At 35.2% G+C, this 27,884-nt stretch overlaps 1 protein-coding gene across 9 annotated transcripts in view; it reads right to left on the minus strand.

Annotated features, from left to right (window-relative positions):
• The window catches only part of PCDH9 (protocadherin 9), a 922,428-nt gene that overhangs the window by 555,433 nt on the left and 339,111 nt on the right, over positions 1 to 27,884 (minus strand). For 6 of the 9 annotated variants that reach the window (XM_042977836.1, XM_042977825.1, XM_042977849.1 and 3 more), the window contains exon 3: positions 24,503 to 24,604. The exons of 1 other annotated variant lie outside the window; for it this stretch is intronic. In XM_042977836.1, coding sequence (XP_042833770.1) covers positions 24,503 to 24,604 — 102 coding nt within the window. Of the gene's footprint in view, positions 1 to 10,393; positions 10,463 to 15,833; positions 16,204 to 24,502; positions 24,605 to 27,884 lie in introns of those variants that run through there. 2 more of the 9 variants (XR_006214593.1, XM_042977868.1) reach the window with 2 other exon arrangements.

Consider the following 27,884-nt stretch of genomic DNA (forward strand, 5'->3'; position numbering starts at 1 on the left):
TGTAAAATAAACTAATGTACTTACCTATATCAAAAGGCAATTTAGGATTAACTGTGTGTAAATAACATGAATTTGTAAGAAGCCCATTTTCCCACCTTGCTCAAATAACCTCAACTAAAATGTATCTTTGACAAAAGACAGCTCCACTCATTTTACCTAAACCTAGAGATAGGAAAGAAACATGAAAGGAAATGCATTTGTGAGACAACACATCAAGCATCTAATTGAATAAAAGATTATTCAAATTAGATTTACAATAGGTTGCACAATTACGAGTACTGTAAAATTAAAAGGCAGAATAGGAAATGAAATAAGACATCCTTTAAAACTTACTAACACATTTAGATAATTTAAGTGGCTTGGCTTGAAGACAATTTTTTTTTTAAATGTAGTTTAGTACAAATGAATGCAAACAAATCCTGAAGCCAAAGGACAAATCCAAAAAATGCTTCAGGATACAGGATGAAAAAGGAGATGTTATTATTTCAGGAAAAATAGCTACAAAGCATTCAGCTCGATGCATAGTGGCAGTGAATAGAACAAACAAGAGATTGGCTATATTGTGCCGTTGACGTACTAAAGAGTAAATCAAACTAAATAGAATAATGATAAAACACTGGTTGGATTCATAGTACTTACTATATGACTAGTACTTTGTTAGGAAGCCATGGTGAGAGCATTCCTTTTAATGTCCACGAGACACCAAACACAGCTGCCTAAAAAGCCTCTGGGTACAATCATCCTATGAAGTTCAAACATCAGACATCATCACTTGTGACAGCAACAACTCCAAACTAAAGGAAAATTGATGAGGGATGAGACACGTGCCTTTCAAATGGGATGGTCTACTCTCAGTAATGAAAGCTGGCAATCATGAACAGAAAGACTTTAAAACCTCATCGGTAGCAACAACAACAACAAAAAATAGTAGGAAAGCAAATAATTATATTACTGGGCAGGAAAATAATACAAAATTTAAAGCAAAAATATATGTTTATTAAGATAATCATTCCCTAATTCTATTGTACTTAATATTTCATAGTCCTGGTATAAATAATCTTAATTGTCTGAAGACTATCTGAATATCTGCCTGTTTTTTTTTTTACATTTATATATTTGGTATTTATTTGACATGACATATATAAAGCAGGTAATAGACAGTGGGGTCATATATTTGGTTGTTTTCCTTAATGTATGGTAATAATTCAATATACTAATACAAAGAATTGTTTACTGCTTATAAACCGATGATACTGAGTTTCATATTGTGGCAGAAACTAGATTCTGGAGCACCAAATCAGATTCCAACACTAACCCTGAATCTATGACCTCGGACCAATTGCTAAACCTTTTCACACCTCAGTAGTCTCCTCTAAAAAATGGAAGACAGCAATATTTTTGAGTTTTGAATAAAATAATTCATGTAATGTACGTCAGACACGTTAAACGAGAATACTTTTCAACTATAGTAGTTAGGTCATCTATGAATATCTATTTGCAACTAACTAAACCATTAGAAGTTAACTGTAATTTGCAATTTTGATTTGTGATCAGGAAAGCATTTTACAATGGTAAGAGATATACAGTATGTAACTGCAAAGCACATTATTTGAAAATATTTTAAATATTTTATAAAAGAAACAACAGACATCTAAAAATGGGTTATTGTACAGGCATATAAAAATAATATCAGTTTTTAACCATTCTAGTCCTAAAACTGTAGGGTTATTTCCAATGCCTTCTCTAAATGCTGAAATTCTAAATATTTTTGAATTCATAACCGCAGAAATAAGGCAAATGAAGAGAAATCGTTGCATGTGTGAAATATGGGAAAGGAAAGTTCACCAGTGTTAGAACTGGGTAAAGCAGGATAGCTTTGTACGTCTATCTAAAGTGACCTTAAGCAATGCTTTAAAAATACATGGCCTGTTTTTAATTTAGTTGTTGTTATATTTTATGTATAATCTGCTAAATCTATATGCAGTACAATCCACTTTTAAAAAAGCAAATTTACTCTTATCTAAAACATAACTTCCTGCTATATTGCCTATTGGGCCTAGAAAGCAAAGTCACCAAATTCCAAAACAAGTAGTTTTCTGTTTCCAGGGAACACTGGTTTCTAAGAAATTATCTTGGTGGCAATATATTTCTAAAACTAACATTTATCTCATGTGCCACAGAGAAACTCTGGTTAACATTTTTAGAAATCTAAAAGTAATCTACTCTTCTCTAAATTGAAACTCTTGGTTGTCATAATTCGCCTTCTATTTCCTTAGTGTGCTTCCACTCCACAAACAATATTTATTCATCATGTCAGAATCCTGCCTAATCCTCTTGAATCCCAGGCAAATGAGGCAATGAGACTTGATGGCGCAATTTTGCTCATGCTTTCTCCTAAGACGTGAACTTAGTGCTTCCTCTCTACCTTTCCAAATCTTCCTCATTCATCATCGATGGGCCCTGTTTTCATTTTCTTTACTAAGGACAAGCATCCTACATTCCTCTTTCTGTGTTCTCAATTATTGTATTTACATTTTTATTACTTTTTTTAAAGTTTTTATTTTTTTAAGTTCTTTATTTACTTATGTATTTTGAGAGGGACAGAGACGGTGTAAGGGGGGAGGGGCAGAGAGAGGGAGAGAGAGAGAATCCCAACAAGCTCTGTATTGTCCATGAGGAACATGACATGGGGCTGGAACCCATGAAGCCTTGAGGTCATGACCTGAGCCGAAACCAAGAGTCAGACACCAAACTGACTGAGCCAGGCTCCCTGTATTTACATTTTAATTCCATATTACATAGAATATAATTGCCCTCAAAAAGTGTCATATATGCAGATATGGCTCCCCTCAATCAGAAAAGCACTTGATAAATATTTGTTCAATCTCGTATGCCCTCAAAACATACCCAAAAATCAGTTACTCGATGGCAATTTGTTCACTGGTTTAAATACAAGGTAATGGCAACTAAACTTCGACCATGACAATAATTAATGGGAAAGCTGTCCAGTTTGGGGACATCATTTAAAAATGTATAAATCCCATAAAACAAAACTGTCTTCAAAAAGATATCAGAGGAAAAAAAAAGATATCAGAGTGCCTAAGTTCTATCTGCCCACACTATTTTAATTAAAGATAAATAATGCTGATCTCATGAAGTTCTCAGTTTCTTCTTTCTTATGATGATGTCACAGTTCACAAATGTACAACTTCACACTATCTAGAGATTGACTTTCAAACTCTTTCTCATGACATTCAGTGTCCTTTAGTATCTAGATAACATTAAACTCTTTTTCCTCATTTTTCTCATCTCCCTTTTCAAAACATGCTGCATACATTTAGTTGAGCCAGGGCACCTCACTATTCCCTGAGCTCAAAACAGAACTTTGGTTCCTGCTGCTCCCTCTGCCCAGAAAGTCCTTCATGTACATCTCTATTTGCTGTGAGACACTGATCAATGTCACCTTCTTCAAAAGTGTTCACTATCCCAACAGTTGGAAATAACGTTCACTCCTTTGTGAAACTTGAACACACTCTCAGCTACTTAGAGACTTACACTGTGTTTTACTCATGTTTTTCTTATGCTTACGAAGCCATAGACATACTGCCAGATGTATAATCAGTACTAATGTGTGTGTGTGTGTATTTGTTTGTTTGAAAGAATTTGTCCCAGTTTCAAGCATCCAATGAATCTTAAATACCTTCGTTTTCCTTCTTCTAACAAAATAGGCACATTTTACTTACTGAGTCAGCCTTTCCCAAGTTATGTTCCATAAAACATTAGTTATATTAGATGCCTCCTGAAATAATAAAAGCGTCTTAAGGGAGTAATGAAACATATAGGCTTATTAAAGAGGTTTAAATATTTGCCGTTTTTATGCCATGTTGTTTTGTTTGCTTGCTTTGCCCTATCTCATGGGACACCGTTTGGGAAGTACTGGTCCAGCCTCTGCAGATGAGCACCTCTTCCACTAACATCACTACGTGCCTACGTCTTCATCCTCTCCCCTCTTCCATCTGATGCCTCCACCGGAAGGGCTTTTGCTCCTGATGGCTCACCCACCGAACTCTTAATCACCACTCAGGATAGATCTTAAATATCATACTCTACTGGATCTTTCATTCGGCCTCTATCAGAATCAAACCGCTTCTTTGTGTTCTCACAGCACCTACAATGTAGTAGAAATCACATTTATTTTATGCTTGCCTCTCACTCTTAATTTATGTGAGTGTAATGTCCTGCATTCACCAATCTAAAATGTTGCAATACTGAAAGGATCTTGGGAATTAGGCTGATTTTCTGCGGATGTGTATTGGGAGAGTGGGTTGTGGTGGTTATGCTCAAAGGAGGGGGCGGGAAGAGGGAGGTAAAAGGAAGGACAGCATAAGTAAAAAATCCCAAAGCTAAACTGGTTTTTGCCTCGTTATAATATTTTTATTAGGTACCATCATAATGACAGCTGACCAGACCACCTATAAAATAAATGCTTTCGTAAACTGATGAGGTTCACAAGGTCAAATAGAACGTATGCCTTTGAAGAGGAGAAGAAAATAAAGGGTATATGCCACATCAATGTTATTAATAAAAATGTGTTTTTTTTCCTTCTCTGTTTTCCCATCTCTCCCACCTCCCGAACATTACTGCCTGAAAGGAAAAAATTCCTTTAGTAGAAGCTTCAAGAAAAAAAAAAAAAAAAATGGCACGTTACGTGCTGTTTTTCTCAAAAACGTTTTTTTATTTTTTATTTTATATTTGAGAGAGAGAGAGAGAGAGAGAGAGAGAGAGAGAGAAGGGGATGGACGGAGAGAGAGGGAGACACAGAATCCGAAGCAGGCTCCAGGCACTGAGCTGTGAGCACAGAGCCCAACGACATGGGGCTCAAATTCACAAGCTGTGAGATCATGACCTGAGCTGAAGTCGGACACTTAGCTGACTCAGCCACCCAGGCGCCCCTCTCAAAAATATTTTTAAAAACATTTGTAAACTTGAGCTCTATTCCTGCCTGTCTCACTAAGTCTTTAGTGCCATAATATTATTTCTGGTTTACAAATTCATATCAGCAATAAATTCGATTAAAGTGTATCTCTTCTACCACTTCTTGACCTCTCAGCTAGGATCAAGGGTCAAAATGAAACCCTCCTGATAGTGCACGCCCTATACCAAGATGTACCCTAAAACTTCCTATCCTCTGCCCCTCACTTTGCTACCTTGTCTAAAGTGCACTACTCTGTCACAATTTTCTTTCCCAATTACCTCTCTAACCTTCTGATGACTCTCCAACTATTCTCTGATGCTCGACTCAAATCCCACTTCTTCCATGAGGCATTCTTTGATATGTCAGCCTGAATCTATCTCACTGTCCAACTTTCTTCCACCTGATGTGCCCCATCACAGCATACAGTAACAAGGGTTGCACTATTAACATGTATGTAGAATCTGTCCCAAGCTCTAGAAGATTTGGAGATAGAAGTTAAGAACTGGCTAAAATGTTTATCCCTGAAGTGCCTAGGAAAGTATCTAAGTATTGTGGATAAGCAATATACTAACACATGCATGTTAAACTAAGTATTAAAAGAATGTACTTAATTAACTAGGCTGTGTTGAATTGAACGCATTCACTCACTTTTGAGCCATGATGTTATAGAACAATAATCTATGATATCTCAAAGAATTTGCTTCCATTAAGTTCCAAGATGTTTATTTTAGTGGATATCTTTTAAAAAATATGAAGTTCCTGGGCTCAACATTTAATGGAAGATAAACTGGGAGAAAGGGCGGGGGGGAGGGGTGGTTGGAGTAAAATTCACGATTGTGCTTCTATAGTGCCAAACCAGCCAATATTCTAATTCACCAGTTGATGTTTCTGAACTCTAAGATGTTTTTAATTTTATCAAGGCCTTTTATTCCCCTAGTAAGTTAGAATACTTAATTTATTTTGTTACCTTGAAGGATATAGGAATAAAATTGAAACAAATTGTAGGAATTGTAATAAGGTAATTTGCTAGAGTCTGCAATAGTAAATGGAGATTTATGCTGGGTTATGAACACCTGGGTCTCAGAAATAGCTTATATTTCTTCCTCATGGAAGTCTTTTCTTTATCTAAAAACTCATTTCTATTTAAGGATCTCCTGCTGGACTTTTTCCATTTCTTCCATATGTTCCATGTCTTTCCCTCTTGGTATGGTAAAACATACCATTTTCTTCTCAGTGAAGTCCTCCAGCAGGAAAAGCTTTAACCACAGACGGATTCCCCTACCATGTTTAAATGTTCAGCATGAACTCAGGTACGATTATCAAACCTGGCCTTCTTACTGAATTTATTTGCCTTTGTTGGAACATTAAAAGGGGGACTTCTGTGTTTCGTTCTGTAGTTTTTTGAAGGGCAAAGGTGTCACTGAACCCAAACTCTGACTTGTGTTTTTCAGAGCACACCTGGGCAATTTCCAAAAGTTTTCCCTCTCTCTGAGTGCGTATCAAAGAGGAGGGGGTAATCGGGTGAGAGGAATGTCCCTTCTCTACCTGCCCTCCAACCTTCCACACAAAACATGAGCAGAACTGAAATCAGAAAGGGACCTGTGACTTGTGCCGAGGGCCACATAGGTGTTCCCCAGTGTCCGCAGCTGCGGCTTCCGCTTGGAGCCTGCTGGGACTTGATTCTAAGTGGCTGTGAAAAGCCACTGAGGGGGTTGTGTTAGCCAGAGGCCACGAAAGCTGCCATCCCCAGCTGAGTGATTCTCTGTTCAAACTGGGCACAGGCCCAATTTGAACAGAGAATCTGTTTTCTTCCCTCTTTTCAAAGGGCACATTTCTGAATACTTCCTCATGTGCAGGGGTGAACTAGGAACAATAATATTCATTTATAAGAGAAATAATAGTGTTAATTATTATAACTGAGTGTTAGTAAATACCTAAATAGCATTGTGATGTGGAAGTGTATGGGGATATGAAGAGCCATGTATTCTAGTCCCTTCTTAGGAAAGTGGACATTTCTCAGAAATTATTAAACATTCTGAAGCCACATTCTTTAAGTCAAAAAGTGACACTGAGCTCTCTGGATATTCTCCAATTCATGCATCCTGAGATACATATATGTGATACAACTGCTTTCCTTGTTCAATACAATCTTAAGGTAATTGAATATTCCCCACTTTCATTTTTTCTTCCATCCTGTTGTGTGTGCATGCTCTCTCTCTAACCCACCCACCAACAAATATAGTAACACACACACACACACACACACACACACACACACACACACCATAATTCTGGACAATTGCTTAAATTATTCCAGGCATTCTTCTAGGCAATGCTTTTTTTTTTTTCTAGATGTGTAGTTTTGGCACTCCAACACCAAGTTCACATCCTGGACCATGCCTTCCATTAGTGGCTGTCTGGGCAGTCTCCCAATAAAGCTGCACAGTTTCAGTATCATTAGTGGGATGATGGTATTTCAGTTCCTCTTCCTTTCATTCCTCTTTAGTTTACTATCGGTGCCACTGAGCTTAATGAACCAAACCTCCTGCTCATGCATTAAAAACGGAGATGTGCATTCTGCCATAGGGAAAAAATGCCCCATTCTATTTTCTACAACAGACACTTTTTAGCAAACATAATGTAGAAAAGGAAGCATGAGAATATTTGTATAAAAGGGAGATGTTAATAAAAACATTTGAAACTTTCAAATAAGCAATGTACTGATTTGTAACTGTAGAGTGCCCTCATAAATAGCATGCCTTCATAACAATATAAAATCATTAAGAGTACTCTTGGGGGGTGCCTCGGTGACTCAGTCAGTTAAGTGTCCAACTCTTGATTTCAGCTCAGGTCATGGTCTCATGGTTCATGAGTTCAACCCCTGCATCGGACTGTGTGCTGACAGCGTGGAGCCTGCTTAGGATTCTCTCCCCATCTCTCTCTCTCTCCTCTCTCTCTCTCTCTCTCTCCCTACCCTGCTTGCGCTCTTTCTCAAAATAAATCAACTTTAAAAAAAAAAAAAAGAGTACTCGGTACCAGCTACTGCTATACTTTAGAACTGATAACAGTAATACTAATATGCTAATTATTAACAAGATATCAGAAAAGACCATTAAGTAACAGCTTTGCTGTAAAATATTACCTAGATCTTGCATTCATATCATTATTTCACATCATCTCTGGTATTTGAAGCATACTAGACACTGACTTAGAAGTAAAAGCACACCTATATTGCTAAAATTACTAAAAACCCAAATTGTAAAATCTAAATGTCATTTTCCTACATAATAAGAATATCTAAAATTATATTTTTCCAGAACTAAAAGTCATAACACCACTTTTAATAAAGGAGTGATTACATACATAATGTGGATAATAACCATACATAAGGTTATGTAGGTGGTGATCCCAAATTTTGGCCCCATATATTGTGCGATTGAAGTCACTCTGATGTATCAAACCACTATGACATGGTCTTACTGAATTCAGCTTGCAAATACCTCTGGCTTTATGTGAAACTAACTCATTTTACTCACTCACATCTCAATGAGGGGAAGGTCGAAGAGTAGTTACTCAAAATTGTCATTCTCATCAACTACATGTTCACACAACTTAGTTATGCTGCACACGCAGGAAATGGACCCTTGAATTTCAGAGATGTGATTTTTGAAGAAAGGTAGGCCTTAGAAGAGTGTGGATTTTTGATAGTAGCTCCGGCAAAGGAAATACAAGGCAGAGTTCAGAAAGAGAGGGTAGAGAACGGAAAAGATAAACTGAAACTGTCTTGCAATCTTGCTTCATTCTTTCAGTAAACAAAAATTTATCTGCATTTCCCCACCAAGGAATGCATTGCACAGGGTTTATGAATTTTCCCAACATTTTGAACCTCTGAAAAGCAGTCAGGGCTCCTCCTTATGGAAGCTGTGATTTTCCTACAAGAATTTTCTATAATTGTGCCAAAGAGCTAAAAATAAAAATGACATAAGAAGTTTCGCCACACTGAGAATCACAAGCTCAATTGTAGAACTGAGTCATCATCTTCGCGTTTCAGGAAGATATATCCAGGTTAGGAAATTCACTGTGCTGATTGCCTTCCCCCTGCCTGTGCTGGCTGAGATATAAAGTCGATGGTATGGTTATCAATAACTGCTAGGAACTCTGGCCATAATCGAGTAGATAGCTGTAAAGTACTATCATATTGAGAAAGTAAATGTGGTAAGAACCGTAACAGGCTGAGGTTTATTGAGAAAGTCCTGATTACTGTGCAGGCTGAGTACCTCTGATCTGGGGCCAAGTTTGCACAAAGCGTTACAGAATTTGTGGAGACTTATTTAAACCAAACATATATCTAGCTTTCTCCCTTTTTCTCTTCATCATGCAGCAGAACATAATTTTTTGGTTCATCGTGAAACTTCTGTCTGTTCCATCTTTTATGTCCTTTGTCAACACTTCTCAAGGTCAGGAGGGGGGAGTGGGGGAAGCCTCAGAGAGGAAATACTTGTGTTGAGTGGTTCTGTGATGCATATGCCTAAGGGTGCTGCTAAATAAGCCTTTTGTATTTTCAGTGAAGTGACTAAAGGGTAGGGACAGAGGTGCTGGTGGATCCCCTTAACCAGCTGTTCCCTGGAGATCCTGGCTCCCCATGACCCTGGTTGTCACCTATTCCCTGGTGAAAACAAGAACTTTGCTCTCCCATTGCCGCTACAGGGAGACTAGCCACTGTGGTTCTGGAATTAAAATAAAGCATTCAGCATTTTAGGAGTCAACCTATAGAAACTCTCTTTTCTTTTTCGGCCACTAGACTGTTGCATTCTGAGAAAGAGGCACATGACAAAAAGCAAAGTTCACTCCTGCTGAGATGCTTTTCACTATAACTATGTACCACAGTAGTGGTGGTAAGAATAGTACAGATGCTTCAATTCCATGAAGGTGGAATAGTGACTGTGGTGTAGCATGTGGATATATGTGTATTGATTTTAATCAAATATGCTCCTCTGGGTAACAAAGACTTCTTGCTTAACAATCCAGTAAACAGAAAGATGAGCCAGCAAACAATTTGTCTATAGCATCTAGGGTCTCTGTTTTATATTTCTCGGCAGAGACCTGGTGCATATATTGGGTTTTATGAATTATCACGTCACTAATGAAAGATGTTAGATGGTCCATATATGGAAGAGTAAAAGACTCATTTCCTGTGGAGTTATAATCTCACTTTTTTCCTTTCTCTGGGGCATCATGATTCTACTGCTTTCAGTCTACACCCATGATGATATTTTTCCTAGCTGAATTTTTTTTTTTTTTTGGCATACTGTGAAATCATTTGCATACAGTGAGAGTCACCCATTCAGGAATAAAGTTCTATGAGTTCTGATACACACACAATCATGGAACCTAAGACGCTCTTAATGCTCCCCTTACCTTGCTTCAACTTGAGACAGGCTCCTTCCTTACGCTAAGCCCTTGACCTCCCTTGTCTTAGAACATTTCCTTTAAAATAAAAACAAAAACAAAACTTGTAAATTCTGTCTCTGTCCTCTCAAGACATAACTTGGTTTCTCAGCTCTTGCCAGTTTCATGACTCAGGAATGTCTTTCTCAAAGACCTAGTGGTTATCCCTTTGAAATGTAATGTAATTTTTCATCAAGAAAAATGGCCTCCATATCTCCTGGTCTCTGTGGGAAGGGAGGAGCCTAACTTTGCTAAGTGCCAGTCAGTAAGCACAGCCAGTCTAATCACATTGACCAGCTTCCTTCCTAACATGCTTCAATCTTTTCCCACGAGCTCACCCCAATGCTTAAAAGGTTTCCTGCATTTGTTTCAAAGAGGTTGAATTCATCTCTCTCCTAACTGTAGTCTTGAATAAGGTCTCCTTTGCCTATTTAAATCCATCGAATGCAATTTTTTTTGATATACATACAACTACAATCAAATTATAGAACATCTTCATCACTCCAAGAACTTCCTCTGAGCCCCTCAAGCCCCAGCTCTTGGCAACCACTGGTCTAAGTTCTGTCTCTATAGCTTTACCTTTTCCAACATGTCATATAAATTAAATTATACAATATGTAACCTTTTATTTCTGTTTTTTCTTTCACTTAGCATAATATTCATCCATGTTGTAGCATGTATCAGTGGTTTCTTTGCTTCACTGCTGCATAGTATTACATTGTATGCTACCACAATTTGTCTATGTTTTCAATCCATAATTTGAATTTAAATTTGGTTTTCTTTATTGTATCAATATTTGCCTCATTTAAGATACTAAGTATTGTGTTTTCTACATACATTCTGAATTAAGATTAGATTCACCCAAAAGGTTCTTGCTTTCCCTTTTTGTGTTGAGTGGAAGTTTTCCATGGTTTCAAATGGAAAATACCTCATGTAATAACTATGCCAATAAGTGAATAAACAATCCAGCCGCCTCTTTAAAAAACAATATCAAATCTATAAAATTTCAGTAAAATGCATATCTACAAAATGCTCAAAATTAAATATCAATATAAAATTTGTTGACATTTTATACTATTCATTTGTTCTAAATAGGTATCATGTCCTAAATAGCCATTCCAGTCAAAATTGAGATAATTCAGACAGAAAGTACATTTAAAAAAAAGTTTATTTATTTATTTTGAGAGAAGCGGGGAGGAGCAGAGAGGGGGAGACAGAGAATCCCAAGCAGGCTCCACACTTTCAACGCAAAGCCCGATGATACGGGGCTCAAACTCATGAACCATGAGATCATGACCTGAGCCAAAATCAAGAGTCAGATGCTAAACCAAATGAGTCACCCAGGCACCCCCAGAAAGTACATTTTAAAGCTGCTTGGCTTCCTGGCCAAAAACATGGGAATAACTATCTACCGATAGACCAGGAGTGTTGGAATGTACAAGGCTACAAGAACCAATTTGAAAAGAAGTATAAACCTCTTCCCTAAAGGTATGTTTTTATTTTTGTAATTTTTTTATTACATTTATTTATTTTTGACAGACACAGTGAGACAAGGTGAGAGGTGGGGAGGGGCAGAGAGAGAGGGAGACATAGAACCCAAAGCAGGCTCCAGGCTCTGAGCTGTCAGCACAGAGCCCGATGCGGGACTCGAACCCACAAACCATGAGATCATGACCTGAGTGAAGTCGGACGCCTAACCTACTGAGCCACCCAGGCGCCCCTAAAAGTATGTTTTTAAAGAAAATTCCTGTTGTTAGATGCAGGCTAAACTCACATAGTTACCTATTTTAAATGTATGGAGTTCATTATTTCAGAACTCATTATCAAACTTACATGTGTTACGGGATTTAGTTGGCTAGTTCGTTGGTTAGTTTGTTTAGTTACTTTTTCTACTTTAACTGACCCTGAATGGAATTATTTGGGAGATTCTGACTCCTGGGTTTCAAGGAACTTCCATCTTCTGTAGGTAGAGAACAGATTCATAAAATGTTTGAATGTAGTAGCAATCTCCTCACATTCATCCCTATTTTAAGATGCAAACATGTGGGTGACATAAAGAAAAATTAAAATATGTTAAGAAAGTATCAAGTAATGAATGACTTTTCCCTCTATTTTCATAATACCCTATACATCTAACTGGCTAGTTTTCTAATATTAGTGGTCAATCTGAAACTACTTACATTTTATATATGTGAGCAGTACTTGACCAAATTAAATTTTAGCCATTCTTTTAATGTGTCCAAATTCAGAAACTGTCTGAATTGCATGCAAAATTCATAAACTTACATTACCTGACAAAGAAGCTGGAGTTGGCTGCCGCCCAAAATGTAGCTCTATTTTTGTCATTTTTCACCATGTAACAGTGTTTGTGTAATAATTACAACATATCATTGTGTTTGGGATTTATATTTTATAAAGTAGATAAAAACTAGAAAAAATAATTTCATATTGATCTTATTTCTGAAACATTCTTTGCAAAATTGGAAAAAAAAGAAGATACCATATTTGTGATAAGACATAGAAATCTTAAAAACCAAAACCAAACAAAACAAAAAACACACACATTCGAATGGGTAACAATGTCCAAAACAGAGAGAATTTGGCCTCAATAAAAAAGACTTTGGGCTGCTGCTTTTTTGAATGAACCCTTATTTGAAAAATATGTTAGACATATATCATTTAAAATTTTGTCTGAAAACAAGGAAGAATCATAAACTTAAAAAATACTTTTACTTCTTTGGTAACAAGTGTGTGGATAATACATGCATACACCTTTGACACCATTTGTGACACCTTTGACACCATGGTACACAAACATGCATACACCTTTGACACCATTTTTTTTGTTTCCTTTTTGTTTTATTTTCTGACATGCATCTTAATAAATGGAGGTTTTCCTTAAATTTCAAGGTTCTTCATTTTAACATCATTAAATAAATTTTAGCATATAGTATCATTCATGGCCTAGGCTATTTGTCAAAGTGAGTTATATGGAAAATAGTATTAATAGGTGTTCTTTCATTTGAGTCAAATTAGGTTACCACTGAGTAGGTAAAACTAAATGTAAATAGATGCATTTACAATTAAATTACTTAAGTGCATTTGTATGCTAACCCTACTGTAAATCACCAAGAGAAGTCACTGAGGGGAGAACTTCTTAGACTCATTGAGCTTATACACCCTCTTTACAAGGCTGAGAGTTTACATCTGTAAACTCTGCCCTCGGATTGGGATTTAGGCTGACAGGAGAGGTCACTGCCGAAGTGAAAGAGAGTTGTATTACACTGTGAGTCAGGAGGCTGGTCTCAAACCCTGGATCTGCTGCCACCTTTGGTGGAAGCATTAGAGCAGTGGCCAAGAGCACAACCCACAGATCTAGATTTTCTGGATTTGAATCCTGCCACAGCCCCTTATCTGCTGTGTGACTATACAAGTCACGTGTCTCCTATACCTTCCTTTATTCAACTATAACCAGAATCATAGAAGAGTTTACCCCACTGAGAAGTTAATTCATCAAGTTAATATAATCAAAGTGATTTTGAAGAGTTATTGATGAATGGTAAGTGGTATGTAAGTCTGGGCTATTTTTTATCAGTGACTTTCAAATTTTTTAACTTGTCCCACACTGAGCAACTCATTTTACATAGAAACATGGTATAAGCACTCAAATATAAACAAATGTATACATGTGAAGTAAAGTAAAATAATATTTAACAATTGTATATAACATATACTTCATATGTATCTTCTGTTTATTTCCCTTATCCTCTTCTTTCCTCATTCTATTCTGTTTTAACCTATTTTATAATTCTATACAGTTTATTCTACTCTGTTCTTTTCTATTCCATTAAGAAAAAGCTGATGCTAAACCTCAGACTGAAAGACTTACTCATTTATCTACATAACCTATATACTCATCATTAATGAAACTCTGCCTCAGTCTTCCTGTCCACCTTTCACATTAAACCTATTAGATACTTCATAAAATTTGAAAATTTTCAAAAAGATCATATTCGGACTCCATTCCTGACCTGCTTAACATGGATCTCCTGGTGGTCTTGGTTCCAAAATTCTTTCTCATGCGTAATATGCTGTAGATACTGAATAATCGAGGTTTCCAGTAATTCCAAAATTGAAGAAATAAATGGCATTTAAAGAGAAAGTATGTACTTAGTCTATTCTTTTTGAAGATTTCATCTGTATTTAACATATGCAACATATACACATAAATCCTAACATACTCCACTGTTTGTTTGAATCATCTAAAGGAGAAAAAGTAAATCTAGGTAACCACTGCTCAATAATTAGAGTGATTCTATGCCACTTCTATTTATAAATAAGCTTTAGCATTTTTAAACTCAAAATTATTTATTATAAAGCTAAAATAAAAGCTAACATCAAGACAAAGCTGGGTTTATGTAGTTTATATGATATGTATCATTGTCCATTTAACTGGCATACATAAGTGTGTCTCAAGCTTTTTAAATAGGTAAAACATTTTTATATCTATATCCAAAATTTTATGGACTATAGAACAGATAAAAAGACTAGTTATAATTCTATGTCCATACTTACCAAGATTTGGTGACACAACAAATGACATCTCATATGCCCTCTGCAGTAATCACTATATATATTTATAGAGTATAATAATAATATCTGTTATATAAATATATATAACTAGTGTAAACATCCAAAAACCCATTTCAAGTTTGAAGTATCTTATTATAAGAATTTCTATATCCTATATGCATACATACAATTAAAATTGTTTTATAAAATACTAAATATCATCTATAAAAACATTATTCTTGGTAGATATTTGGAAATTAGAATGAGGATTTTATAATATGAAAGCTTTTGTGAAAAATATCTATTTAATTTGCCAATGTGCACTTCTAACAATAGATCTTTTGACTTTCCATTTGATTTACAAATCCTTTCAGTGGTAACTAGAAAGAAATCTCACAGTTCAGAATCATCACAGAGAAGAAATTTTCACTCATTATTATTTCAATATTTTAATTTTCTAAAAAAATGTTAACATTTCCTAGTTTTCTATCTTTTCTATTTCTATCCTCTTCTCACATGTATTTGTATTACCTTCACTCTTCCCAATGGGTCTTCAATGTCCTGAGATATTTAGTGTCCCAATAAATTATTTATGACCATGTACGCTATAGGACTTTAAATACAAAGCTTTCCATCAGGCTTCTCTATTAGTATCCACAGATATATGCAGAACCTTCTGAAAACTCCACACATCTATGTTAATTCTATATGCAAATGCCCGGCCTGTATTAATCACAACATGCAACCTCAGTTGATTTAAAAAGTACTATCAGGCAGGGATATTTTTCTCTCATTCTCACAGTTTGATATTATTTATTGTCATTTCATGTGTGGGTTCCATGCCGATGTAACAGATATTGATTTACACCTTTTTGTATTCTACCTTTTGGTTGTTTTGTTATAATTTCAGGATCCTTCAGTGAAAGGTACTATGGTTGTCACTTGTTTGAAAGGCCCTTCTCTCTCTTTGTACACTCTATTCCCTCCACAAACAGCTGCATCACACTTGTCATTCTGAATGGCAAAGATGTCTTTGGGTGATAAGCCTATGTGCCTGTGGCACACAAAGTGGCTTCAAACGACTAATTAGCAGGAGCTGGGCCACAGCAAGGTTTGGTGCTGTCCATCAAGCATGCAACCATGGCTGACACCATCAGCAAATCTGTCAAATGTGGTTCTTCTTGTGAATAAACCCAAGGCCACTTGCTCTGTGGTGAAGAAGAAATTGGCAGAACATGTATAATAAAAAGTAAAAGACGGTGATGGCCATCCTTTACACAGGGTTAAGTAATGGAAAAAAAAAAAAACTTAAGTTAGAGGAAAATTTGATCACTGATTTATAGCTGTTGCTGGAATACAGGGAATCAAACGGAAATCTTCTCCATGAATTTCCAATGAAACGATCCCCAATGGATCAAGTATATTTATTTAGCTTTTGGAAAACATTAATGTGCACTTTCTTAATAGTAGGGAGCTATTGCGGTGCCTGGGTGGCTCAGTGGGTTAAGTATCTGACTGTAGCTCAGGTCATGATCTCGCAGTTCATGGGTTCAACCCCGCATTAGGCTCTGTACTGACGGCTCAGAGCCTTGAGCCTGCTTTGAATTCTGTGTCTCCCACTCCCTTCCCTCTGCTACTCGCACTCTGTCTCTCTCAAAAATAAATAAACATTCGAAAAAATTTTAATAAAAAATAAATAAAATCAAAATAAATAAATAATAGGGGGTTATCAATTATTACATATAAAATCAGATTTGCACATCCACATACACATGCAACCTTAAGTAATATCTATTACATATATTCATATACAGTATATACAATTATTATGTATAAAATTCACTTAAAAATCCAAATCTGTAGGAATGCATCTATTAATATGCATACCTGATTTCACAATTGTTCAAAAGTTTTTAAAACAATATTGAACACGCATTGAGAAACATTATATAGTCACTGTTCTTAATAATCAAAAGTATATGTAGAGGGGCACATGGGTGACTCGGTTAAGCACCTGACTCTTTTCTTTTTTTTTTTAATTTTTTTTTTAACGTTTATTTATTTTTGAGACAGAGAGAGACAGAGCATGAAGGGGGGAGGGGCAGAGAGAGAAGGAGACACAGAATCGGAAGCAGGCTCCAGGCTCTGAGCCATCAGCCCAGAGCCCGACGCGGGGCTCGAACTCACGGACCGCGAGATCATGACCTGAGCTGAAGTCGGACGCTTAACCGACTGCGCCACCCAGGTGCCCCAGCACCTGACTCTTGATTGTGGCTCAGGTTCTTGATCTCATGGTTCTTGAGTTCAAGCACTACATCAGATTCTCTGCTGTGGATTCTCTCTCTACCTCTCTCTCTGCCCCTACCCAGCTCATGCTTGCTCTCTCTCTCTGTCTCAAAATAAACTTAATCTTTTTAAAGTATATGTGGATATTGCATTACAAATTTGATAGCTATTGCCATTCTATATTATGAGCCAGGATGATGTCTTGATAATAGAGCCGAAAGACATCTGAATTGAGAAGAGAAATAACCCAATGGAAATTTCCTCAAACCTGTGATGCCTCTTCCCAACACCTAGGCTTCACACAGGCAATCTTTCTGAGAAACATTCTCATTTGTCCACAACCACAGAAATCACACCACTCTTGATCATTTACCTGGTAGACTCGTTCAAGCCTTACAGTAACATTATGTTTTCCTCTCCTAGGTTAAATTTGCTCCTGCCATGTGTTCTTGATTCTTGAACATATCTTATTGTACCACTGCTTGCACTTTATGGCAACTTGCTGAATATAAAAATGTGTCCCCTGTAATACCTGAGACAAAAAGAAGTACGTGTGCCTGCCTGCTTAGCATGGTACTTAGCATATCATGTAACAGAATCTTTGGTATATTTGTTGGATGAATATTTGTGGCAGGCAGGCAGACAGGGATTATTAATGTAGGATTTACAGACTGGTTTCAGTACAATTATGGAAAAGGTCAACAAGGGGAAGATGGGTAATTTGCTTCCACTCCACAGAATAGTCTCAACATCATGTTTATGGGTGAGAACAAAGGAAAGAATGTCTAGCACCCAATCTCTGTTTATCTGGCTTAGGGGATGTATTTATGGCTCCATTTAAAAAATTAAATCAAACCACATTCAGAAGGCAGAGATAAGTAGGAGAGATTTGGTGAAATATGTATATTTTTATATTACTCCATACTGCTAATACCTCCTATGATTTTCAAACATAAGTTTCTACTGTGAAATAACAATATTAATGTGTTTGTAGAAAACATCATACATAGGCATTAGACACGAATGTCTGTAGTGTCTGTGTACTATTGTACTAAAAATTCTTTGACTTCTTAATTTGTTTCAAATTTATCTATACTGACTTGGTAGCAAATAAGTGGTAATTAACAAAAATTCAAAGATGTAGGGAAAATTTATCTCTATATAATATAAATCACACATGACAAATACATATCAAGGAGACTTTTCAATCAGTCATTAAGTATGGTTTAAAATGGTAGTCAGCAATTGTCCCTGGATTTGTTAGAAACTGTCCACAAGGCTAATCTTACATAAAATGGCATGTAAGTAAGATCTTTGACTTTTCCCAGTTGGGCATGTGAGAACTTAACCCTAACAAGCTGCAAACCATGATATGTATTTTTTGTTATTTTGCTAAAGTGCAGATTTGGGTCCTTAATGATAAAAGAATGAAAAGAGGAATAAATCCTTATCTAGTGAGTGAGCTGGTCTGTCGTGTAGCATCCTTTCTCTACTGACTGTAATATATGCAAAGTTTCACCATAAGTGACTGAAGTGTAACACAGCTTTTATCATTTTGGCGGGTAATCTTAGATGTTACTGAGAATTTAAATATTTTGATATACTGAGAATTATTCCCAAAATATATAGTATATCAATGTATATAGTAAGAGTGTGTGTGCATGTATGTGTGTGTGTATATCTTAAATATTTTTACCTTTGGGATTTTAGAAAAGTTTGTTCTTATAAAGAAAAAAAATGAAAACAAACTGGCTTGTGAATTAATTTGGTATTATTAGATAAAATTACTCCAAAATATTATAACATGTAATTATTGCTAAATGATTTGACTACTAATTACTTTAACTTAAAAGCTGATATCAACTGTAATCTCTATTCTAAGGACAGAACACATTTATTCTTTGAAAATTAAATGTGCTTGGGTCACACAACTATATAAAACACCAAAAACAGGAAAATGTAAGTATGTAGTATAATATTTCATATACTAGATTCTGTTTATTTAGATCCAGACTTAGTTACTTAAGTCAAAGTTAATCTGTAATAAATACAGAAAAGAGGAAAGGAAAGAGAAGAGAAAAAAGAAAAGACCAAGATCAAGTGAGACAAAAGTAAAAGCCTTTTGGCTTTATATCTTTCCCTTTTTATTTGAACGTAACAGATAACATTATCATTTTGCTATTACTCCATTTGATACTATTAATTTAAATTAGAGTGTTCTATGCTATGGTTACAAACATGGAGAACCACTGTTCTCCTAGCTCTCAGTGTGCCTTTGTTTCGGTGAACCTAAGCTCAAGGTATACCTGTAACTCCGTCTTTAATGGTGGGAAAAGTATACTTACCTGGAAGACTTATTGTCCTAAATGAGGTTATGAATGTGAAATGCAACACACAAATTAATAGTAATAATCTAATACATTTTAATTCTATTCTCTTCCCACATGCTCCTCTCACTCTCATTTGACATATTTTTATTCTGTTAAATATTTCCATCAAATGATACCATTGGAATGTTTGTGAAGCCAATGATAATTTAACTTCTATGTATCTCTGACCAGCAAACCCTGTGTCACAAATTTATGTAAAAGGTTAAAAACATTTTCCTTATCAAAACTGTTTTCCCAGTTTTGGTCTGGAGATTTATAGTAGTGGTCCATCCTGGGATATCTTGATCAACCATCTGTACCCATGAATTTCACACTTGTGATAACTGCCACATTTCCAAAGTCTGGCGGCTAAAATTCATACTTATTTTAAAAGTCTTCCACCAATCTCCCTAACTCTTAGAGCTAAGATTTTCATCTGACATTGATTTTCGGATTTCATTGCTACAAGGGAAAAGTCTTATCTCAAAAATTCATACACTGAACACTAGACCATTTTGTAAAAATACTTTAGCTCAAGCATCAAAAACAGTGACAGGGAACAGCTACTCATACTGAGATGCAGTCTTGTGTGAATTCCAATAACTATGAGACATTTTCCTACAGATTGCAGAATATAGACACTGAAAGCTCTATCCACTTGCATCCTATGCTATTTCATGGGTAAAGGGAACTGAACATAATAGAAGGGAAATGACAATAAAATTTATGGATCAAAGAGGCTTAGTAAAGGTAATATGCATTTATGGCATGAAAACAATGTGCACTTATTCATTTCTATGCTTGAATTTTAACTATGAAGGCTTTTTGTATCCAGTGACAGAGCTCTGTCAGGAAAACTTAAATATGACAATTCGTTTAAATTCCAGACCTTATTTAAAATCTAGTTTAAGAAAAATTTTCAAATATGAACTATTTTCTCTAACATTTGCATAGAAATTTTTTACGTAGCTTAGAAGTAGTCATTAGATCACTCGAGGATCAGAAACCCTGGATCTAATCCTAGTGCTATCACTAGCTAGCTCTGTGACCTAGGGCAAGCTCCTCCATCTTTCTTGTCTTCAACTTATGCCTCAGTAATATGAATATATAATTTCCATGGTCTCTGATGACTAAATAGCCTGCGAATTTGTTTTGACTTCAATACTATCTTAGGGTAATTAACCTTGTAGTTCCTGTGGTTATATTCCAGCTCCATTAGTTACTACCTGTGTGAATGCAAGCAACTTACGTAACTTCCGTGTGCCTCAGTTTCCCTATCTGTAAAATGGGAATAATGGGGTTGCTGTCAGAATTAAAATGAGCTACATTTTAATGATTCTAATATGTAAGCTTTCTTATACTTTAAAATAACTTAAAGTGGGATACATATTAAGGAAATCATATATAAGCACTTATCAGAGTTTAATCAACAGCAATTCTTCTCAATGGTAAATGAAATTATAGCATGGGTTATGCTAAGCTGTTATACATTAACATCTTAACATCATAGATTAGACAAAATTTGGTAATATATATGAAGAGTCTGGAATAATGTCTGCTAAAAGATTACCCATTAGCTGATACTAGCATTCCTCTATGAGTGAGCAGTAATTGTTATATCTAAGTTAAGCATGATGGGCAAAGTCCGATAATTTAAGAATGATTAAAACTTTGCTGGTCATACAGCCTTGGTTTTGTTTTGTATCTAAAGTTGTAATACAAACTTAATAGCTTCATTCAGATTAATCAATATTAGTTGACAAAAATATGACTTTCTACTTGAACAGTATAGCTTTATTCAATTAAATATTTTTATGATAAAAAGACCTAACATGTTTTTTTTTTTACTTTAGTAAAGTGATTAAAGTGGGAAAGTATAAATTGTGAGAAAATAAAAAATTAGTAATATATTTACCAGGCTTACCACATTATTCGATGTAAAGGAAAAATAATAACAGCATAGCACAGGAACCAACTTTGTAGGTTATGATCACTTTCCATTATTAATTTTCAAAAATGATTAATATTAGATTAATAACTTTTAAGGAACTGGTTACTGAAACTATCCCCTTTGTTATTGTTCTATAGACATTAAACATTATACAGAAACCCTGTGTTGCAGAATGCTTTTTTTTTAAGTTTGCTTATTTTGACAGAGAAAGACAAAAAGAGACAGATAGAGAGAAAACACAAGTGGAGGAGGGGCAGAGAAAGGGAGGGAGAGAATCCCAAGCAAGCTCTGTGCTGTAAGTATGGAGCCTGATGCAGGGCTCAATCTCATGAACATTGAGATCATGACCTGTGTTGAACACACTTAACCAACTGAGCCACCCAGGTGTCCCTTACAGAATGCTTTATAACACTGCAAAACAGGCATTATTTCTGTCTCCAAGTTTTATTTTCTAAGAAATATCAGCAGAGATTTTCTCTCTGTGTTAAAAAAAAAAAAAAAGTATACTTAGTAAATAAGGTATATTATGATGAAAAGCCATTTAACAAATAACAAAATGAAAAACTATTTAAAGGACAAAATGTAAATGATGGCCAAATATACTCATAAAGAGCTTGAAACAGACCCCAGCACTGAGTATCAGTGCCACAAAAATATCAGCTGTCAATGTCATTATCTTTATGTAGTATCATAGACCACTAGAAAGACAGAGGACCTTAGAGATGACCTAATCTGAAACCATTCAGACTACAATGGGCCTGGAATATGATGGTTAAATGAGAATTTGGGGATTTTTTAAAAATAATTTGTTTACTTTCTTTTGTTTATAAGTATAACACAGTAGATTTACTTTCACTGTTCTTTGATAATTGGAATCATAATATAAGTCAACATGATAACTTGGAGTATCATTTTTTCTTTCTTACCTATCTTCTCTAGACAAATAAACCCTGTACAAACTGTGCTCTTGTGCATTGGGCCTTATAAAATAGCCAGGGAAGAATAAAAATACCATTCACAGAAAACTATTTTAATTTTGGCTTATTTAAATTCTCTACAAAAAATAAGGAAATCTTCGGGATTTCAGTGGCTTTCAGAATGTTGTTCATGGGCTTTGTAAATATTTACATGAGTTTTTATTTATGAATAAAACTTATTTATTTATGCCATAGAATAACTGTTCTTGTGTTATTATTGGATGCAATAAGGGTGATTCATGGGAGAAATTTCCATGTTCTACACACTTGAAATATACACACTAATGATGATAAATCAAGAGGTTAAATTATCGTTCTTCTCTCAACTGCCAAGTGATTGAGATTTTGGAGAAAGAGAGAGGAAATAAAAGCAAAATAGGAAGAAGAATATATGCTATAGGTAAGAAGGATGCTTCTGAATAATTAGATCCACACAAAGAAAAATAAAATATGTGAAGGAAGTATTAGGAGATAAAACTGTCCAAAATATCACTTTAACATTTTTCCATCTCAATTAATGGTTTGTTAGAAAGAAGTTGCTTACTCAGTAAAATTTCTATTAATCAAAATAGTTTATCTGACCTACATTACTACTGGGAGTTTTGAGAATGACAGATGCCTTTACTTGGCAAAAACTAGTGTGAAAAACCTGTACTGGGGCACCTGGGTGGCTTGGTCATTTAAGTGTCTGACTCTTGATTTCAGCCCAGGTCATGACCTCACAGTCATGAGATTGAGCCCTGCATCAGGCTCCACACTAAGCATGGAGCCTGCTTGGGATTCTCTCTCTCCCTCCCTCCCTTTCTCTCTCCTCTTTCTCTCTCTCTGCCCCTCCCCCACCCTCTCTCTCACTCACAATAAATAAATAAATACCTTTTAAAAACCAACTCTGTACTACTACTAATAATAAAAATGTTTTCAATAACTTTAAGGAAATTGGGAAAAAAACTAGCTTCAATGAGAAAATAGAATGCATGCTATTAACCACATATACATATACATATTATCTATCTATTCATCATCTCTCTGGAATCCATATGTTATGACTGCAGAAATACATGAAACAAATATGTGTGTGTTAATATTAGAGTTAATTATTGAAACACAATTCCTTAAAAACATTGATCTTAAAAATTGATCTATTATATAATGTGAACATACTCAACACTACTAACTGTAACTCTAAAATGATTAAAATGGTAAATATTATGTGTTTTATACCACAATTTTAATAAATTAAAATAAATATAATAGATTTTTGCAACCAGTCCTGTTAGAACGATTGGTACTGGAATAGCCCTCACGGCATAAAAAAAGAAAAGATAAAAGAAAAAACAACAAAATGTGGATCTTCTACATTTTACAGTGGATGGACTCATTAAGAAAAAAGGAAGGTAATTTTTATTTTCAATTCAAAAAATGAGGAAGTAAAGAATCAAGCTGAGAAAAGGTAGAAGAAAGAGAAAAGATTAATAAAAATTCCAGTTAACCTGTTCATATTAAGCAACATGGTCTTCTCTATCGTCCCTAACTGTAGGATATGAAGCAAATAAATCTTTCAACAAATACATGTTCACATCTTTTAGCTCAACTAATAAAAATGAATCAATTAAGAATCTTTAACTCCAAAAGAAAGTTGCTCATTACTTTCTCCAAAAATAGGTAATAATCAACACTTTGCATTCAATGGCAAGAATATTGAATTTAATAGCTGCACTATTACCAAAGAGGAAAGATATTATTGTTTGCTTTTTGTTCTAAATTTCTTTATTTAAGTTGTTTAAAAAAGTACTAGCATAAAAATATGAACATAAAAGAGGATGGCAAAGAAAATGTTTATAATAGTTAACTCAGACTATATACAATCACTAGGAAAATGCAAACTGCTCAGTACTAACACGGTCTCTATAGAGATATGGCATACCTCGTAATGGCTTTCTTCATTCTCCTGAATGTGGAAACCCGCAGAGCTGGGACATTTCTGAGGAGTGACAGGAATATTGTCACTTTTGCTGTGTGAGTTACACTGAAAGAGATTACCAAATAATTGTGACAAACTACTCCACATTCAGGGTGTCTATTGAGAGACATGGCTGTTTGCTAAGAGTCTAATCAAAGGAGTACCATTTGAACTAGCAAGCATCTATACTCATAGGTACATGCATTAATATGCAGCCTTTACCAAAAAAAGAAAAAAAAAAATCCCCAGGAGAGACAAATCGTCAAAATGTTTTAAGCGAAGCTAAAGAAATCTCAAATGTAGTTATTTTATTTTTACCCTTTCTTTTTTTAAGCAATATGTTCTTATGATTTGGGTAACTAAATCTTACATGGTGCTACTCTTTGTGTGACATGTTATTCAAGTGCTTGATTTATACAATACACATGGTAACAGAGTTATTATTATTTTTCCCACTTACAGATGAGGAAGATTAGGCGTACAAAATACACTTCTCAAGGTTGGGCTGTTACCCAGCTTTCTAGGACCAAGCCCCATACCTTCTCTACTAGACGCATGGCCTTTATAAATGATACATTTGAAACAGACAAAATTGAAAACCTAAAAGTTTAAGGTCTTAAAATATTACGTCACTTTTCTTCTGTACCAAATATCAAGATTCTTTGAAACAAGTTAACGAAAATAATTCACTTGGAAAAGGATGTGAATTGTGGAAAGTAAAATATGGAATTATGGCTTGGGCTTTCTCCATGAAAATATTAAAATGGTTGTTTTCCATATTCCTTACATAATTTTTATATGAAAATAAGATATTATTCACTTCCTGTTATCCTTGCTTCCTTCTTTCCTAAATCTCTTATTAAATTCAAGGCAAGGAATATTTATAAGTATTGCTGTTTGGCCACTTATTAAACATAACATTGGGATTTCTAAGGTTTCTACATTAATAAAAGATACTGTAATGCCTCCAAAAAAGGTTCACCACTGGTATATAACCTTTCCTCTCCTATATGACTACAACATATGCACAGATTTGTATGACATAAGTAGGGAAGATACTATTTTTTCACACTAGTATGCCACATTTCAATTAACTAATGAAATTTTACTTTTCCCATGCCAAAGAATAATCTATTCGAAAATGACTTTCAAATACATTTCAAAAGCAAATTAATTTTAGAATTTAGTATAAGTTCAGTATGTTTTTACCTCAAGACCACCATTTTACATATTTAAATATATTTTTAAACACATTACATTCCTTAAGACTTTTTATTTTGAAATAATTTTAAACACGGAAAAGGTGGGGAATAAACACCAAAAAAGACTTCCAGGATTCCCTTCATTACAATTTCAAATATATCAGTTAATTACCTCATTGTTGGTTGGTTTAAGGGAAATAGCAATATGACAGACTAGGAAGACATGACTCTCAAACCCAAACCCAAACTTTTTCGCATGAAAAACACTATTGTGTTCCTGTCTTCTGTATAAACAGTATCATTCCAACCCTGTTCAAAACTTACCTCCTCTAGGAACTTTTCATGAGTGAGTAAACAGGTAGCAATAGCCATTTTAAACTCTGCTTTCAACCTAAGTAACTTTAAGGTGTAGTCTGTAAAATGCTGCCCTGCCAGTATTAATTCTTGGCCTGTGCCTAAGTTTGTCTGAACAACTTCCCTGTTAATTATGAAGGACTGTCTCTCATATCTCTCCACAGTGGCTCCCTTAGCTTTCTAAAGAAAAAAGCTTAGACCTTAAAACAGTTATTTTCATTTGTGATGTTCCTAAACATTTTAATCATTCAATTCCTGTCCCTAGTCCTTCTAACTTTTCATGCTGTTTAATCTTTTTTACATCTCATGGTTGTGCTATGCAGTTTTTCTCCCTAGAATCATTTCAATTCCTGTGGCCTGGCAGTGGCCCTCACTCTTGCTATATATGGGAATGAGCTGGGAAGTTTTAAAAAATACCAAAAACTGAGTTCTACCTCATACCAGATAAATTAGAGCTCAGTTAAAAACATTTTTTAAATACTTAGGTAATTCTAATGTGCACCCAGAGTTTAGAATCCCTGGATTAACATTTCTTTGTCTGGTGCTCATGACAATACAGTAAATTTTGGCCTCGTTCCTCTTGATCTAATCTCTTGCTCTTTAGTATTTGTTTTCCCTTTTCCTCATTTAATCAGTCATATAATGAGGGTTTTTTTTTCCCACAGATTATATCATAATGCCTTGAACCTGAAAAATATCTCATATTTGTATAATACTTTATACCTTTACATATGAGATTTTATGTATTATCTACCAGAAACCTTTGCAGAGAGGTAGAAACATAAGCCTTCTTTAACAGATGAGGAAGACAGAGGTTCAGATATATTCAATGCCCTTTGTGCGAAGATTTGCCAAGTGAGAGAATTCCTAAGTAACAAGAGTCGGGCTTTTTCTCCTCTGCCATATCTCCCTTACGTAATTCGTTGATTTGCTCACTGATGCACATATTCTATTTGGCGTGTTTGTTCATTTACTGACTGCATACTGTGTCAGGATTTTATTGGTTCATTAAGATGTAGCATTTAATATCTGTAATACTCTCACTCTAGTAGTGAAACCACACATAGAAATAACCATAATGATATGTGAAATTGCCACATGAAAATGTATGCACAGGTTGCTAAGGGACAAAACAGATAGAATGACTAGACTCCTGGGTTTGATACATGGGAAGAATCTGGAAAGATGGGCCAATGAAGGAATCATGGTTAGCACATAGTCACAAAAGAACAAACAGCATATGCAAAGGCTAGAGGACATGAATTCTTGTGACTTGCTCTGTAAACTGCAAGGATTTTGACGGTGCATTAACCACGGACCCTGTGAGAACTCATTTGGGGACAAGGACAGAAGTTATTAGAGCATCTTACTTAACAGTGGATCCAATGATGATAAGTTACAGAATAGGCTTAACATAAGGAAAGACTACCAAATAATGGGATAGGTGCCTCATGGTGGTGGTGTCACGGATGAACTTTAGTCACCATCCTCTCTCTCCCAAATCCAATAAAGAAATATAAACAAACTGAGTGTGTTTGCAATAGGACCGTGATGCCTGAGCAAGTCTCTCCATCCCAACAAGATCTCACTCAACCCTAAGCCTCTGTGTCTAATTCTGGAGCAGCCTGTTTGTAGAGCAGCAAATGGTATCAAAGGAAAAGTTTAACTCACTTTTCCTGCCTCATTTTTTAAGATTTTTGAGTGTTATGATGCAAATAGCCTCTGGGGATTATAAGTCTATGAGCTAGAGAAAAAAAAGAAATTTTAAAATACCACTCTAAACAATATTT

Source organism: Panthera tigris, chromosome A1 (genome assembly GCF_018350195.1).
Source record: "Panthera tigris isolate Pti1 chromosome A1, P.tigris_Pti1_mat1.1, whole genome shotgun sequence".
Classification (NCBI taxonomy): Eukaryota; Metazoa; Chordata; class Mammalia; order Carnivora; family Felidae; genus Panthera; species Panthera tigris.